General features: G+C 53.4%; 1 protein-coding gene across 1 annotated transcript; it reads right to left on the bottom strand.

Annotated features, from left to right (window-relative positions):
- Nucleotides 1-6,219: 6,219 nt before the first annotated feature.
- HOXB4 (homeobox B4) lies at nucleotides 6,220-7,822 on the bottom strand. Its single transcript, XM_055132438.1, has 2 exons — nucleotides 7,375-7,822; nucleotides 6,220-6,518 (listed from the first exon to the last, which is right to left on the bottom strand). Exons 1-2 carry the CDS (start codon nucleotides 7,820-7,822, stop codon nucleotides 6,220-6,222), a joined length of 747 nt encoding a protein of 248 aa, XP_054988413.1.
- Between the last annotated feature and the right edge of the window lie 10,370 nt (nucleotides 7,823-18,192).

Here is an 18,192-nt window from a genome sequence, read left to right as displayed (position 1 = left end):
CTGCTCGCTCACTCCCTGCCTTATCTTCAGCAGCTCTGGGGCCTCCAGGCCAGACAGGCAAAATAGGGGGGGAAACAATTCTAATGTGGGATAGGGAGTTTATCCCTACCCCAGGGGCTGGGGGCCAAGGAGAGGATACCAGCAGATCACTAGGAGATTTGAAACCAAAAGCAATTCAGTGGGGAGAAGGTTCTGAACGAACTAGCTGCCTTAACAATCCAGGAAGAAATTTCAACACCCGTGAGTGGTGGTGGAGGGGGCAGCATGACCCCTGCCAGGGCACTGGGTCAGCCTGGCCTCCCTCCTGACCTGTCACTGAGGCCAGACTCTGTAGGGGAGGGTGTGTGGGGGGGGACAGTTGGCTTTGATTGTCCAGATACAAAACACAGACTGGTATTGAATTCAGCCTGTTGCCGACATCGTTCTCCCTGCAACTCCCTGGTCCCCCAAATCCACTAAAAATGTTCCCCCAAAGAAAAACACTGCATTAAAAGAGCAGGAAGGGAAGAAGGGAGGAAGGGAGAGGGAAGGGAAGGAGGAGAGAGAGAGAGAGAGAAAGAGAGAGACAGAGAGAGAGAGAGGCATGGATGGGAAAACAGCATCCTCTGAGAAGGGAAAAATATTTTTAAGGACAAGAAAAAGAACAGCAAAATGACACGAAGGCACGCGGGCACGTTCTGTAAAAATGCCCACACTCTCTTCGGATCCTGGGAATGTCCATGTTCAAATAAACAAGCGCCCGCTCTGGAGCTGAGAGCTTTCTTGCTGCCGATAAAGTGAACGTTTATACTGTGAGAAAGGCGAGATTGATTTACGAATCTGAACGCGCCAGTTTTATGGCCGATCACAAATCCGTCAGCGCTCAACTCACACTGGGAAACTTCCCAACTCCACTTTCCAGCCAGACCCCCCTCCCGGCCACTGCTTCCCGGGGAGACCCTGCCCAGGGCATCGGGCTGCTCCTGGGGGCTTCAGAGGGGCTCCAGGGCCTAGGCGGTGGGAAGGAGGAGGGTCAAGGAAACTTCAGGGAAGAACAGATTAGAAGGTACAGACTGGCCCAGCCGCTGAAATTGCAGGAGGGAGCCCAGCGGGCTACGGGATTGTAGCAGCACGCAGCTCTGGAGCTTTTGGGGTCTCGGAGCAAGGGAAAGGAGGTATTTTCCCATTCTCCCTGTGGGACTAACACTCTTGAATGAACCCCAACCTTCCTTTTTCCATTGTTTCACTTCTCTCTCCCTTTTTGTTGGACCCCAATCATCACATTACAGACAGCAGCTTGTAAAACCCCTCTGGCAAATCTTAATCAGCTGAGCTTATGGAGGGTTCACAATTGGTTGTCTGCCCTTAGGGAAAAGTGGGCGCACACTTCCCCAGAACCCCAAATATTTTCAATCCAGGAACAGTGCAGCTTGCCTTTTCTGCTAGCATGCTTTCCTTACTGGGGCTCTGGCCCTTGACTTTATTATGCCACTGAGAAACAAAGGAGATGACACCAACCAACACCAGTTATTTTTTGCTTGGGACAATCCCCAGATGTCAGGAGACAATTTATAAAAAGCAAACCAACACTCCACACACATCCAAGCAAGATTTTTGTCTGTCCTGGTCTGCATCCAAAAGGAGCATTTCCTCTTCCCAGCTGGAGTCTGTCTGTCTGTCTGTCTCTTTCCCCTCCACCCTACCACCAAGCAATTGGCTGCTGGTGTAGACTTTAAAAATTCAGCAAATAGAAAATAATTGTAGAAAGGTTGTCTGTACATTTGGGATCCACTTCTGAACAAATTTTCCACTCATTTTATGAAAGAAAAAGTTGCTGTGAACTGGTTCATAGGGTGGAGCTCTCTCTCTCTCTGAAAGTGTCCTAACAGGGTCACTGACTCTCCTCCCAGATCTCGCTTCAGGAGAGAAGTAATGAGGCTCTGGCTCTGTGAGGATCTACACTGGGAGCAGGGATTCGAAGGGTCTAAGAGTTACAGGAATAGCTCCCTAAACAAAGGAACTTCCAACCAGATAATGGGCTGACAGGCTATGGATATGGATAACTGACCTCACAGGACACTAATCTCTGAGGGTCTGGACCTGGAGGCTGAGCGCTCTCTCGCTCTCTCTCCTTCGGAGAGACTCCTGTTCCCCTTAACCTACTGCCCGTCTCTCCTTCTACTGTCTCTAGGGGCAGCTGGTCTAGGGAACCAGTACTGCACAGAGACACATCAGCCGGCGCCCCACATCCTTCCTCTGCTATACTCAGGAGCTGAAAAGTCCATACTTTGTCTCCCTCCATGGAAAATAATAGGAAAACAATCCAGAAATTCCATGAGAGCAAATGAGGGGTTGGGGGGGAACTAGAAGGGAGTGGAGAAGACGGACATGAAACACCCCAAGGACCCTCCCTGCTGAGGTGTGGCCCTCCCTCCTGGGCAGGAGGCAAGAGCCCACACAATGTCCAGTCTCAGGGAGGTCAAGGGGCTTCCGAGGTCAGTTTGTGGTTCGAATACTGAGCTAATCGCCTAGAAAACGTGGCCTCTCCATGAACTCTTTCTGCTGCCAGGCTCTTGCCTCAAACCCTCAGTGAGCCCCAGGGAAAGGGGGCCAGCACATTTAGACCCCACTGGTTCCCTCCCCCCCCCAGAAGGAGAGCCCCAGAGGACCAACAGAGACCCCAGTCCAGACAACCAAAGAAAACCAAACCAAACCCCCAGTCACCAGAAAGTAGGGAAGGGGGCAGAATGGAAGAAAAAGATGCAGTGGACATACAAAATCTCCCTTGTGCGTGAAAGGAGCCATTTTCTGCCCCGGAGAGTTGCAAATATTTGCATAGAACCCCAAGCAAGACACAAAAAGGAGAAAACACAACACCCACGGAAGAAATCCACCCACAGCCCCACTTGCCCCAGGCTGGAGCACTGGGGGTGGAATGTGGGGTACACTCTTTCAGGAGGCAGTAGTGACTACATTTTACTGGTAAATAGACACAGGGGACACCAGTCCCGATGCAGTTTCATGGGGTCTCAGATCACAGAGGCCACAGGAGCTTCTTCCTGGCCCCACACAGGCACACAGACACACAGGCACATAGGCGCTGCATTTCCCAAACCAGAAAAACCCTCTGAGCTGCCTCACAAACACATTTCTTCTCTGGGGTTTTTCAGAGGCCCTGACACCTCAGTTCCAAGCAGTTCAAACACTCTCCAGGTGCGGCCCCTCGCTCCCTCTGAGCCAAGCATCAGTCATCATAAAAGGCAGCAAACCGGACCAAGCGTCCACCATAAAATCGCCGCGAGGATAGTTGAAAAAGAAAAAGAAGGAGGCGAGAGAATGTTTCTTCTTTCCCTTGTAAAAAGAGCTCATAAAACAATCAAAAAAAAAAAAAAAAGCCAGCCCAGGCGGGGGCTTTGTTACCTTTGCGCCTCTCGCCTCCTCTCGCCCCGGCTCCGAAGATCCCATTCATGATGAACAGCTTCTTCCAAACTGAGAGAAAAAAGTTTTCAACTTTATGGTTCCAAATTTTTTCCCCCTCGCAGATCCGGGAGAGACGGCTAACACTTTTTTCCCCCAACAGCCGGTCTGCAGAGATTTGCTGTTGAATAATAACAAAGGAGAGAGGATACGTATTTAAAGAAAAGAAGTGATTAATGGTTTTCTGTATAATTCTCACATTTTTCTTAGCTCTTGTCTACACAGAATGGCTGTGAACTTTAAGCACCATAGAAATCTTTTTTTATTCTATTCATACCTTCCAACTTGCAGCTTTGATTTGGTTCTATAGAGACATTGGGGGGGGCATATGCTTTTTTAAGAACTATTTTCTCTCTCTACTACCCCCTCCCCACCATCCCCATCACATGAGATTCGATTCCACCGAAACAAAGCTCCCCGCTCTCCCCTCCAGGTCCCGTCTCACGATTCTCCCGGCCTCATTGAACCGGCAGTCCCATCGCCCTGCCCTTACTTGCGCTCTGGACCCCAGACCCCAGAGTCCCGGTCCTGCCCAAAGCTGCAACCCGAAAGAATACCCCCAAATTCACAATAAAACATGCAGAAGTGGTATTGGCTACTTTTATTTTCTGAAGGGAGATGGGAGAGGAAGGGGAAAAAAAAAGACTGAATGGCAGATTACAGAGTCCCCAAGCTTTTTGGACGTAGAGTGACTGAACTCTGGGCCACCCTAGGACCAGAGACCCTAAGGTTGGACTTAGAACTTTTCATAGGGTGCTGCACAAAGGCAACTCAAGTCTGACAGCGCTTCTGAGGGTCACTGTAACCCCCCTGCCCCTTCCCCCACTCCATTCTAGGGGTGACTGGGACCTCAGAGACAGAAAGCTATTTGGTCCCCAGTCGTACTTTCGATACTTTCTATGAGAAAGAAAATGAAAATTAATACAGGAGCAGGGCTTCACAAAAGAGGCCATTTGTCTTCTTGATTATCTATTTGCTTGTCAGAGTTTGAGCTATGGCACCGGCTAGCTCCTTTGTAATATAAAAATACTCGGAAAACCTGCAAACACCCAGAAACATCTGTGCCAAAAATTAGACTCATTAAAGCCTTAAACACCTCAGAGGAACACGATACCTTCTTGAGCGGGAGGAAAGAGGCCGGACCGCGCGGAATCCTCTCGCTCGGAACTTTAATAAGCAAATAGCCGTCTGTCTAGAAAGAGACAGCTTAACCGCATTTTATTTGCTTATGACAAATAAATCACAATATGAAAGGGCTTTGCCGTACTTAAACCTCCTGTGTCCTACAATGAAACATTCCCCCCTCCCCAATTAAGGATTGGAGTCAGCCCTTCCAGTTCTTTCGATCCATTTTTGGACTGGAGGGAAAAAAATTAAAAGGCCCCAACAAAACACATTCATCTGAGAAGGAAACTAAACCAGCGACCACAATTTGGGAGTCCTGTGAGATAGAAATTCCCATAGGACCCTTTGAAAAGAAATCCTCCAGAACGGACAATGCCAGGCCCTGGGACTGGGGTGTTTCCCATAGATGCTGGGTGGCATCGATCTGGAGCATCACACCAAGATTTCAACAAAAACCACGCCATGCTGGTCACAAGAAACCAAACATTTATTTCTATTGTCACTCTGTACAAGACACACATCTTCACACCGAAGGGTTCTAGACTCAGGCAGCCCCAGAACTAGGAAGAGGCCTGGTTTGGAATGTCAGAAAGAGAATAGGAGAGAGGACGCACAGGACATAAAATTAATAATAAAATAATTATAATATAATAATAATAATCGATGCAACAATAATAAACTATGGGAAAGGTCTCCACAACACAGTTTCCGTGATGGGAGGGGCGCGACCTTTATGTCCTAGTTTCACATTCATTGGCAGAGGAGGAGAAGGCTGTCGGGCTCTAGATTGGCAAAGGCCTCACCCAGCTCTCCCAACTCGGTGGCCCCTCCTCCTGCCTGGCTTGACCTTCCAGAGGAAGGCCCTCCTGCTCTCTCTTTTGGTCTGGGACTCAGTTTCCCTGCCTGCCTCTCCCACCCGCCTCCTTCCCTTTCCTGCTATGCCCTCCAACCAACCCCAGGCGGTGAGGGGGTGAGCAGTCAGTGGCCCCCACACCGTTACGGAGGGGGGAGGAAGGTGGTGTGCGTGTTTGTTACCGTGGCCAACACACTGCGTTATGTGGCAGTCAGAGGGTGCTGTCGCTGGGTGGCAGAAATGGGGGACAAAGAAAGAGAATCCAGGCCGGCTTCCAGCCGCGGCAGCAGCGGAGGCGGCGCGGCGCCGGCCTCATTTGTTAGCTGGGTGTCGAGGTAATGGTCGCCACCGAGGCCCGTCCTCTCCTCGGCAGAGTAAACAAGACAGATGGGCCCGGGCCCGGCGTGATTAAAGATGAAACGTGGATCCATCTTCGCCAAAGCTGAAACCGAGGAGTGTGGCCTCCTCCTATTGCTCTTTCTGTCTTTTTTTTTCTTCCTTCTTCTTCTTTTTTTTTTTGTAAGGAAGAAAGCAAGAGGCTTGAACCTTGCTTAGTTGGGGGGGGGGGAATCTCCCACGGCTGCTTATTGTCATTTCTATAAATAAAGCTTCCCCTCCCTCTCCTCTGCGTTTATTCGTGTAAATAGATCAAGTGAGGGACAGGCAGGTAGGCTTTTTTTTTTGGAGGGGGGGCCCAGGCCTCAGGGTCTCCTCCCATACCCCCTCCCGCCCGACCCCCCTCCCAGCTCTCCACCCACCCCCACCCCAAGGTTCTGGACTCCCGGCTAGAGCGTGGGGGGGCCTCCGTTGGGCCGGCTCGGGGGCCCTCCTGCGGAGCCTGCAGTGCCGCCAGAACGGATCTTGGTGTTGGGCAGTTTGTGGTCCTTCTTCCACTTCATGCGCCGGTTCTGGAACCAGATCTTGATCTGGCGCTCAGACAGGCAGAGCGCGTGGGCGATCTCCACCCGCCGACGCCGCGTCAGGTAGCGGTTGTAGTGGAACTCCTTCTCCAGCTCCAGGACCTGCTGGCGGGTGTAGGCGGTCCGAGAGCGCTTGGGCTCCCCGCCGGCGTAATTGGGGTTTACTGGACACACACAGAGACAGGGAGAAAGAGAAAGTTTTATTGCCCCAAAGGGAGGAGGCAGGGCCCTTTCTTCCACCAGAGTCTCCCACCCTCCCTCCCTCTCCCTTAACCTCTCCTTCCACCAGAGGGGGTGGCGATGAAGAGGGAAGAAAGCGGGGAGCCCCTGGAAGCAAGGGATCTCAAAGTTTTAGAGGGTTGCTTTATCCTGGTGTCGTATTTGGGGGGTGGGGTCGGGTGGGGAGAGAGGAAATTTTACGAGGTTTTAAGTGCCCCTTACTCCCCCTCTCGCCCCCCCCCCCCGTTCGAGGGGCGGGTATGGGAGAAGTGGGTGCGTGAGATAGGGAGGGGGGCTTCCCAGAAACCTTCCTTCTGTGACTTCTCACCCTCTCTGCTCAGATTCCGAGCAGTGCCTGCCCCCAGGAAAAACTTTTGCCCACTTCTTGAGCCTAGGAGCCCAACTAGAGGAAAGAAAGAGGGGGGAAATAAATACTGGTAGTTGACTCAGCTTTCTGCTTAAATACAGATTACCTCCTCCTTCTCCTCCTCCCCCAGCCCGCCCCAACTTCCAACTTCACTGAGACTGCAGCTCCCTAGCGAAAAAAGTCGCTGGTGAGAATGGCCGAGAGGATGGGGGACCGACTTCAAAGGCGCGCGGCCCACCAGGCCATAAAAATTTATGGGGGATGTAATTATGTGGCTCTGAAAACAGGCGACCGTAAATCTCCCGCAATGGCGAGTTTATAGCGGGGACAATTGGCTTCCCCCAGCTTCTCCCCCGCGCCCCCCCCCCCAGCCTTCGCGGTCCCTTCGGTGTAAAGCGCCAGGGTGGGAGGGGGAAGGGTGCCCACGCACTCACCCGTGCTCACGTGAACTTTGCGCATCCAGGGGTAGACGACGGGCTCTTTGCACGCGGAGTGGGACGGGCTGGGGTGCAGGGGGTTCTGGGCGCAGGGAGGCGGCGGGGGGCTGCTGCTGACCGCCTCGCAGCGCTGGCCAGGTTCCGGGAGGAGGGCCCCGGAGGGCGGCGGCGCAGGAGCCCTAGGGGACAGCCCGGGCGGCGGCGGGGGCGGCGGGGGCGGCGGCGGGGGCCCCGGGTCCCGGCAGGCCGCGTAGCGCTGCACGGTGCACGCCGCGCGCCGCCCGAAGCCCGCCTCCGGCTGGAAGCTGCTCTCTCGCCTCTGGCCGCCGGCGTAGTACCCCGGCGAGTGGTCGCTGGGGAGGTAATCGCTCTGTGAATATTCCTCGCACGGAGGGAACTTGGGGTCGACATAGTTTGAGTTGATCAAAAAAGAACTCATAGCCATTAATTTCTGGGAATTGCCCACAAAATATACTAAAATTTATTCCGACCCCTGACTCGTTTTCCTGTTTCCGAAAGCCCTCCTACTTACTGTCAAGTGAACAAAGTTAGGGACCCACGTGATTCTCGGAGCCAATGGCCGCCCCGCCTGCGATTCCCGGATAAGGAAATCTGCTCACCCGGACCCTACTCCAGCCAAAGAGGTTTATTTCCCCCTTTCTTTCCCCTCCCCACCCACCCAACACCAGGATTTACATAGGGCTCCTGCGGAGCCACCGCCTCCTACCCTGGTTCTCTTCGGGACCAGAGAAAGGGAGGTGTGGGGGGAGATTCTGGTCGCCACCCGAGGGCCTGTCGGGGTGCGGGGTAGAGCGCCATCCCCGCAATTCCTCAGAAGTTGGGGGTCCCAGCGTACCCCCTCCTGTGCTACCTCTCACCTCTGCCCAGTATTCTCTGTCTTCCACAGCGCCCCCAACCTCAATGGGAGGGAAGCCTATGCACTCTGCATCTGTGTAGAGACCTACTGGGGGTCTGGTCTGACGGGGGGTTTCACTGGATGGGGGGAACCCACTGGAGGCCGAGGGGCGCTGAGCAAGGGGCTTTTCTTTGCAGCCTGCATGGGGAGGGGTAGGGAGTGAGGGAGGAGGCGTTGAGAGCAAGCGGGCGGTGCGGGAGGGACTTGTCAGAGATGAATGGAACCGAGGGCGGATCGATAGGAAATTCATGCACTAATTCGGGGAGACCTCGCCTTCCAAATCGCATTTAGCTGCGCTATTAGTTTGGCTGTGTCAGTCAGTCCGTCTGTTCCCCTCTCCTATCCACTCATCCCCTTGCCCCGTAGAAATGACTTGATTTCTCACACTGAATGTGTGCGCTGAAGTAAAAACCTGCAACTTTTAAGAGCAAATTGAATAGCAATTTGCTAATTCCAGAACCACCCGAGCAATACTAACCACCGCATCCAGACGTTCTAATTGCTGCTAATGCTGGTGCCTTGGCAGCAAACAAATCCAGAGCCTTGTCATGCCGGGTAGGAGCCCTAGATGTGACCCCCGCCCCCACCAAACACAATCACACCCCTTGGTAATTGCGCATTTCCAGGGCATCTTGTTCTGAACCCAAACAGAAAGACGGCCTCCGCATCCGCTTGAAAAGCCAATTTCCTTTGCCTTTACTCACTGAAGACAACAGTGATTTTTACAGGATTTCTAGGAATGTCTTCCTGCACCCAGAATAGAGAATAGGTGGGCTGGAGGTAAGAGGAGACAAGAAAAACCATCACCACAACAAGAACCTTTTCAGAGCAATGAAAAGAAATCCAGGATCCCAGGGGTGGACATGGGCAGATTTCAGGTACATCATTCCTTGTTCTCCAGCCCATTGAGGGAGGATAAGATAGAGGAAGAAAGGAAAAGGAAGGAATCTTCACATGGTCAGTCACTAGATTGCCCTCATTTAAGAGAAAAAAATTTTTTTTCTTCAGGGGAAGAAAATGAGCGGAGTGTTTATGTCAACTACATATTCCCCTAGATACGAATTTGTGACCACAAAATTCCTTACACAAATTCGGATCTACAGGGTATATACAGAAGACAGACAGATCTTCGTGGCCCAGACATTTTCCAGTTCTCCTACTTTCCGTGCGCTCTTCGTTTGGGGTGTGGTTTGAGGGCTTTGGTTTTATTTCGTTTTGCTCTAGTTTTTAGCTCTGGAAAAGGCAAAGCGGGTCCATTCTCAGGATTACAGTGTTTCCCATTCTTGCTCTTCTATGATGGAGAAGCAGAAGCGGCCGATCTGCCCAAGGACGCGAACCTCCCGGCTGCCTCACGACTCTGGGCGGCGCATGAATTATGAGATGTAAACATTAGCTAAGCACAAAAGGAGGACGGGTCATCCTGAGGCTGCCGCCGAGTCAGAATCGGGCCCTTCTGGGTGCCCTCCTGCCCCTCCCATCCCCCCGGGACTTTTTTTTTTTTAAGAAAAACAAAACCCCCCGATCGGCTCTTCTATGCCCCTGCCATCCTTTCTTTAGTCTACGATCAAACGAATATCTAGATATTTTCCTAGGCGTTTCTCAGCAAAGGGAGGAGGGAGAGGCGGGTGTGAAGGGGGTATCATAAAAGCCCTTTTGGAAAAATTCAATGGTAAAAAGAGAAAGAACAGCTGTAAAGAAAAATGCTGGGAGACCAAGCAGATGGGGCCCCCGATATTTAATGACGGGCAATTCCGTTTACAACCTGAGAAAAAGATCAAAGGCGTTTCATTTCCGAATGAAGGGCAATGAGGAACCATAAAAGTTACAGCCAGATGATATTCTGGCCCCTCCCAACCTCCCCTACCTCATGGGGCCAGCAAAGGGGAGAAACCCCTATTTCAGGATATAACCCCATTTCCCCCAACCTCCCTAGCCCCCAAGCAGGTTATGCCTTGCTAGTTCTTCCACCTGCCAGTGGGGCCAAAGTGGAGACCTAGACTTTGCCAAAGAACTTCCTCAGGCTCCCAGTCACCACTGAATTTCTTAACTGCAGGGACTGGGAACTCGGCTGGACAGTGGTGACAATTAGACAGTGAGACTAAGGGCCTTCACAGGCAGGCGAGGCAAGGGTACACAGAAGACACCCCACACATACACCCCCAGACTCCCCAGCTATCTCACTGGGTTTGAGAAACATTTGCAACCCTGGTAGGCAAGCCAGAATAATGTGCATCTGATGAATAAATACAACACCCACAAAAAAACAACAACCCTCAAACCACTGAACCCAGAGGTCTCTGCCATGCCCATTCCCAGCCCCTTGCAGGTGGATAGGAGAAATAGTCTCACCTGCCATCAACTAGGTCCAGGCACCCTTTTCTGGTTCAAATCTAATTGACAGTTTTAGTCTCTCCATCTGATTTCTGACACCAGACTCCCAGCCAGGCTGAACTTACGCATATTTGAAAACACACACGCAGGATTACACTGTAGTTGTTACCTGTGCCCAGCGTGTGTCCAGAACTTAAACTCTGACACTCATCTAGACGTCTGCACAGGGAGATTGGAGTCTGGCCCTGGGCCCACAGATAAAAAATGCTCCAACAGGACCCACCCTCAAGCAGGGACCTTTCCAAATCTTGTCCCAGGCCGCTCGGTTGGAGATCCACGACCCACTCCAGCGGACCAGGCCCCTCCTCCACCCCATACCTCCAAGTCCTTCTCAACTTGCCCGCTCTCCCAAACCCGTTCGACTCGTCGGTTTCAGAATTCTGGGGGGGGCGCTGGGCCTCTGCCGCTGTACACTTCACAAGGAATGCGGCCCAGGTGGTTCAAGCCCCCCAAGACACGTACTTGAGAGGCAGAGCCTCTTGCTTTTGGCTGATCATGGGGACCAAGCGAGGGGGGTTTTCTTCTCTGCGCGCTGGGAGCCGCCACCTGCCATCCCTGGGAGGCGCCGCACCCCACCCCCAGCCGCGTCCAGCCTCCGTGGGCGGAAGACCGGGTTGATCAGCGATACCCAGGACGGGTTTTGCCGAGCTAGCGTCTGCCTCTCCCGTCAGCCCCGGAGCAGTATTAACATCCACTGGCGAAAAATATGAAAGACGGGGGCGAGCTGGGGCTCAGCGCGTGGCCGGGGCCTCGGTCCCTGAGCTCCGCGGTTCGTCCGCCCGCTCGCGGCCGCTTCTCCGTCCGGCAGCCACAGGTTGCTCGCGTGACCCCTCGCTGCTCACCCCCCCTTGGCGTCCCGGGCGTGCCCCGCCCGCGCGGAATTGTCCACCTTTGGCCGGCGGGGAGGGAGGGCACCCCGGAGCCCGGGAGGCAGCCCCCGGCAGGGAGTGGAAGGCCCAGAGGTCGCGGGCAGGAGTACTCACCGCGGCTCCCCGCGCCCTCGGACCGCCGCCCGCCCGCGCACCCGCTCCGCCCCGGCGCAGCTTCTTGTCCACTATTGTGTGTCGGGAAAACCGAACCGCTGCTGCGGGCAGAGCAGCTCCGGGCCCCCTTGGAGGCCGGAACAAGACTTTTTTTTTTTTTTAGTGTTTTTGTTTTGTTTTGTTTTTGAAGCGCAAGTTTTCGTATTAATCTCATACTTTGGCAGTCTTTGTTAAACAGCTAGGCGCGTCACGAGGGCTCTCGAACATTTTAATAATTTTTAGACGCCGTGACCTGCAGTTCACCCCTCTCCAGGCCTGCCCCACGAGCAGCCAGTTACTATAATACGCTCGCGCGGTTCTCTCGGTCATATTGAATTTACGCAGGTCATTACTTGGGAGAAAAATGACAGAGCAGGAGTTTGACGCAGTTCATCCTCTCTGGCTCTACCTAGGTCCAGAACCTTCTCTTCCTTTTACACTCCCCCCCACACACACACACAAGTGTGCCCGGTCCCTGCTTTGATAGTCTGGTCATGCCTGTACTTTTTGCCAGCTGTGGTTCCTGGGGCAAAGAGTGAGAAGGAGGGTATCATGGGGGTTGCTTTGGCAGCCTTTGAGGGAAGCTGGCACCTGGGGGGATGAAAACCGTGGCCTGGGGGGTCTGGGTCCCCACAGGCCTGAGACAGAGCCCCTTCCTCCCCTGCCTTCCCTCTGACAGCCAGTCTCCCGGTATATGTCCAACCCAGCTGCTTTGTGCCTTCACCATGCCAGAGGTCCCCTCACTTCCACCCAAACTGTATATTTCCAGGGCCTCAGAATTTTTCCTCTCCTTTCTGATGCTCAGCTATGACTCCAGGTTAGCAAGTCAGAGAGGACTCAGAATGGGTCTAGAGCTCCTGGTCTTGACTTTCAAAGGCTTTAATATTTTTTCCTTTAAATTAAAAACAAAATAATATTCTCCTTTTCCCCCCCACCCACTACCTCCAGAAAAGAAAAAAAAGCCAGCTCTTATCTGTAGAGCAACTGCTTTGCCTCCCCATCCCCAAGGTGCCACAAGCAGGTGGGTTCAGGGTGAGCTATTAAAGACACTTGGAGATTTTCTTTGCTTTGTCCCTGCAGGGCTAGATTTGGTGAGATTGGGGTGTCAATTACTCATTTCCCCGCTTTTCCAACCTCCAAGGAGAATTAGTTGAGGTAGATAGGTGACTCTCCTTCCACTCAGATAAAGGGGGGGAGGGGAAGGGCTGGCACTGTGGCAAGCCCTTGGAATAGGGTGCCTCAGAAGGGCTGTTCCAGGGCACCCTGCTATGCCTGGAGGTCAGAGGACTCCCTTTCCTCATCCAGTCCAGGATCTTGGGCTCTTCTTCTTTATCACCCAGAATTTGCTAACATTCTGGAGTGGAGGGGGCAGGGCAGGGAGCTGAAGGAGATGGATTCTGCAGTTCAGGCTTTGCCTTTGGACCCTAGGAAGTACTCCCTGGCCTCACTCTCCCAAAAATTTGACTAAAAGACGGAGTAGAAATGAGGTTTCAGCCCAGTTGGTTTAGTTAAAAACTGGAATCATATCAATTTGAAATTTGACATTAAGACAGTTTTTTCTGGCCATATTTCAAAAGGCATCTTTATGAAAACCCTCAGGTTATCTCTGCTCTGCAGGACACATCCCCACAGCGCACTCCGATATTGAGTGCTTGGAAGAGAATATGATGACGTCCCATACTGCAACAAACAGTCATTTAAAGACGCAAAATAGGCATCTGCCTGGGTGTTATAATTACAGAGTCTCTTAAGCATTTTACTGATGAGCTAAACTTAATGCACAGATTCCAGGTTCATTTCAGGTCGCCTGCTTCAACTGCAGTTAAAATGATCTCTCTGAGGCCATTCGGTATTTTTCCTTCTGTCCCCTCCCTCCTCCAAATAGGAAGAGAGGGATTCTGCATGAATGTACAAGTGGAGGGCTGGGAGAGACTGAGATAATTAACAAGGCAACCTTTCCATATCCAAATTCCATATTATCTGGAAAGAGGGATGGACACCACCCCCAGCAGCCCCCAGTCCACGGTCATGATCTCCTGCTGCCAGGCCCCAGCAGTGAGGGGTTTAGATGCCCAAAAATCAGGCCTGGAGATGCGGGGGTAGGTGGGGGATTTGAGCAGGCCAGTTGTTTGCCCCTTTAGGGAAAGCAGGATAAGACTGAATGGGTGAGCAAGGCCTTCACCTTATAAGCCCTCTTTGGCCTCAACCAAACGTCCTGCAAGAACATGTGGGTAATTGGATTTTTTTTTTAATGTGTGCGGCTGGGTAGGTTTCAATTAAATTTTATATGGTGACTCAAAGGTTATCTTTGGGAGAGAAAATTGCGCAGAGGATTCGCCAGGCCAGAGCACTCTCCTTCACGCGGCCTCCTACCCTTCCAAGGCCGGGTTTTTGGTTTTTTTGTTGTTGTTATTTGCTTTTGTTTTCCGAGAAAGAATCTTTTTCCCTCTTCCCTCAGTTTCTCCTTCCTTAGATCTGCCTGCTCCCCCGCCCCTGCTCCCCCACCCCCGCAGCCCCCCAGTCGGCCTTACCTCGGGCATCCCTGGCCGGCGCTCACTTCTTGCCGCACAAACTCCTCCCCTCGCCCACCCTGCCCCCGCCCCCGACGCCGCAGCCGGCTCACGCACGCGGTAAACTTTTGACCCTCCAACTTTGCGACCCCTCCAGCAATAACACTGGCCTCGCCGCCCAGGGTTTCATTCCACTGTGCCGGCTGCAGAAACCTCCGCGCAACACTGCCCCTCCCCATCCCCCTCCACCCCCACCCCTCCTGCAGGCCTTCGACCTGGGCGAGAGGAGGCTTAGATTGGCACCTAACTCCGTGGGAAAAGACGCCATGCTGCTGACCCCCGTCCCACCTTCCCAGCGGTCCCTCGTGTTCGGGTGCCTGGAGGTTTTGGCGACCCACCCCACCCCCTTTGCTCTTGTCTCCCAGGACGGGCCGCATTACGGGACGAGGGGGGGGGACCCTAGGGGAGCGGTAGAACGGGCTGACCTGGAGAAGGGTCTTTCGGGGGTGAAGAGGTGCAGTGAAGCTTGGAGCAAGGGTTCCTGGGGAGCTGAGGGGGATACCGTTCCCACCGGATTGGAGGGAGTGCGCAGTGGCCAAGCAGCGCGTGACCCAGCGCGGCCGGGGCCACCTTGTGCCGCCGCTCGCTGGCGCCTCGGAGGCCCTTGCCTGGCTGTGAACTTGGTCTAAGGCGGACTCTACTGGCAGCTCAGGGACGTTACAGCCTCTGCTTCGCGGCCAGCGCCACCGGGCTGCCCGGCGACCTGCGCCCTTTCGCTTTCTCTTTGCGGCCAAATTTCACCTCCCAGGCCCCTATTTCTCAGCAGGAAAGGTTTCGTGCTTTTTTCCCGGGGGGTCCTCGGGAGTCGGAGAACGGGAATGAGAGCAGGACACGTCGAAAACGAATAAAAAAGGCCGGCAGAGCTGCCATAGAAAGGGGTTTCTTCCACTGTGTCTCTAAACTCTAGGGAGATGCTCGCATCCTGGGGCTCCCCTCCACGCCTCCCCAGTTCTTCCCAGGCGGAGTTTCCCCCCTCACCCCACCTCTTCCCACCTGGCCTGGGTCCTCTCCTGTCGAGGCGTTCCAGACTGGGGCCTGCGAGGTGCATTTCGGCCCTAGATGCCCTCCTCCCTTTCCAGGGCGCGCTCGCTCACAGGTCTGAGGTGTCGGGACCCCCAGTGTTGGCGGCCCCGGGAAGTCCGCAGAGATGTGGATTCAGGCCCCCAAGGAGCCCTGCCCGCAGACTGAGAAAGGGGGGGACGCATTTCTAGGGAAGTAGGGGGACCAGCGCATGCTGCAAAGATTGCATTTTCCGCTACAAAAGGAAATTTGGGCGAAAGAAGAGACATGGCAGAGACGCCTGAATCACAGAAAAGGGGCAAAGAAGGAGGGACAGAGATTAAAACTTGGAAGGTCGTAAGATTCTGACCCACAGATAAATTGCTCCAAACCCAGTTCACTCCAGCTTCCTAAACGTCCCCAACCCCAACCCCGCCACTTCCTCTTGCAACCTACACTCTTATGTAAATTCGCCAAAAGCGAGAATTAAAAATTTTAAAAAACCACGATAATTCGCCCTCAACCTGTGGGCGGCCCCCGCCCGGGAGCCGCGGAGGTGGCTGCGGCGGTGCGGCTCACGGCGCGTAATGTATGCGGCAGTGGCTGGAGCCCGGGGTAGGCCGGCGCTGCGGCCCCCGTCTGCTGACCTCTGCGTGATCCCAGACTCTATGAATTATTGATGAGATATGAGCGTTGATTTCCCCTTTCAGGATGCAAACTCCATTATATTGTTAAAATGGCGATTTAATCGTTGAGAATAGCTTTGGTGTGGGTTTTTTTCCCCCAACTCATTTGCGCCTCCTTCCTTTTCATTTAACTCTCTTAATTAAATCCTTTAACAGATTTTAATCACTTTTTGGAGGGAGAGGAAGGCCGTCACTATCGCCACCAATAAAAACAAAAATAAAACAAGCCCCCCCCAAAACCATAAAATGCTTCTACCTTCGAAAAACTTCAAAGGAAGGTGGGAAGGAGGGGTTCGCCTTTCTAGAAAGGTCGCACGGGGGACATCTGCCTGGGCTCCATCCTCCCGAGGCCTGGGGAAACATAACTGATCAGAAGCCTTTCAGCCTAGGTGTGTGATTCCGCTCCCAGGAAACTTAGATTTGGGGTGCAACTTATTTACCCCCTGCTAGGAATTTGAGGGACACCAAGCCTCAGAAGGTCTCTCCAATCTGGCCACTGGTGTGCTTAGGGAGAAAAGTTCATTCTCCTCAAGGGACCCCCCACACACACTTTTCCCTTTCTCTCCCCTCCCCCAACAACTGGGTTTCCAGGCTGTGTCCGGGTTAATTAATATGGATGTGTAACAGCGCCCCGCAACAATCGATAAATCCCGCCCTGGGCAGAGCCCAGCCTCCAAATCCGATTAGTTTGAAAAACTTCAAAACTGAAGAGGATGACCAGCGGTCTCACCCTAAGAGGGGAGCTGTTCTTGCTAACTCTGACCAAGGTAGCCAGCTTGGGCCCCAAGCGCCACACAGGCAGAAGCAGAAGCCATCGGTTTTCTCTAAGAAACTGAAGGTGGGGGGATGGGGGATGCCTTCTCCCTGGCCCTGAACCCTGCCTTCTTCCCAGCCTCCACACTCCAGAATAAAAGAAGTAGACATAGAGGAGCTTGCACTTGGATCTGGGCCCCACACCCTATCCCACCGCCCCGGGCGAATAGGTTCTCACAGCCAGGGAAGGGTTAAGTGTCCCCGCTGCAGTTATGGAAAGGAAGCCGATGAAATATAGGCCCAGCTGCTTTTCCTGTTTACACTTCTTTATACTTCCTCCCACCCCACAGTCGGGTGCAGAGAAACAAACCAAAACAAACAAAAAAATTAACCAAATAAAACAATCCTATATGGACCCCCCAAATCAAAACCAAATTGCTTACTGAGGTGGTTATGCTGGCCTTGAAGGGGGAAAGAAAACCCGGAGCCTTAATCTCTGGCTGCTGCTTCCCCCGGGCCCTGCCCCAGGCCAGAGGTTAGAGGGATGGCTAAGGCACTTCGAGCCAGAGGGTGCAGGCCTGGAGCTCAGAGGTTTAACCCGCCACGGAGGGGAAGTGGGTGGGAGAGGAGAGAGAGCCACGTCCTGGAGAAGGAAGTAGCTTCCCGAGAATGAAAGCTTCTTGGAAAAATCAGGAGGTAGAGGGAGTGCAGGGGGCTGGAATCCTTTCTATCAGAACCCCCTTTCTTCTCACCTCTCCTCTGTCTCCCTCCCCCAGTGCATGCTTCTTGGGGTTCAGGGGACCCTGCTGTCCATCGAGCCTGATGTGAGAAAGAGGAAAGCCCAGCTTGGACGATGCCCCTGAGAACAGGAGACCGCAGGCAGTGGTTTTGGCCTTGGCTTCGGAAGTGGGCACCCCGCCCCAGGGCTGCTCTTCTCCAGTCCAGAAAATCTGTCTAGATATGCCGGGCAGATGTCCCTGGGCAGCAGGTCCCACAGGCTCTTTATCAGAGTTTGCAGAACTCACATGAGAGACGGGCCAAAAAAAAAAAAAAAATCTTCGGGCTCAGGCCTGGTGGCCTAGGCTTTTGGAAGGTGGCCAGGGGCACATAGGATTGGGGTTTCCCTGGAGGCCCCGGGTGATATTGGTGTGGCTGCACTCTTCCTCTGCTCCCCATTCAACGCCCTGCCCTTGCCTTGTCCAGAAGGGGAGCCTGGAGAGGTTCGCTCTCTAAATTGTATTAGGGAGTTCACTGGGGTCCAAGGAACACTCCATCCAGCTCTTGAAGAAATGTGTCCTCCCATGAGGGGAAGGACCCCAAACTCTCTGCTTTCTTCAGTCTCAAAACCAAAGAAGGGCCTCTTGCGGCTCAGGCCCGGGCTGAGCAGCCAGTGGAGCCCGGAGCCTCTTAAAGAGAAGCTCAGGGATTCCTGGAACCCCGCTCCACCCCAAAGATCACAGGTCCCTTCTGGTATCACC

Source organism: Sorex araneus, chromosome 3 (assembly GCF_027595985.1).
Source record: "Sorex araneus isolate mSorAra2 chromosome 3, mSorAra2.pri, whole genome shotgun sequence".
Classification (NCBI taxonomy): domain Eukaryota; kingdom Metazoa; phylum Chordata; class Mammalia; order Eulipotyphla; family Soricidae; genus Sorex; species Sorex araneus.
This window is presented reverse-complemented; position numbering and strand designations above follow the sequence as displayed.

Bases quoted from the DNA above. Each gene is read 5' to 3' on its own strand.
- HOXB4 (XM_055132438.1), bottom strand. From the start codon at position 7,822: ATGGCTATGAGTTCTTTTTTGATCAACTCAAACTATGTCGACCCCAAG. The intron at 6,519-7,374 runs GTGAGTGCGTGG...GTGTGTGTCCAG, and splicing joins CAAAGTTCACGTGAGCACGG to TAAACCCCAATTACGCCGGC.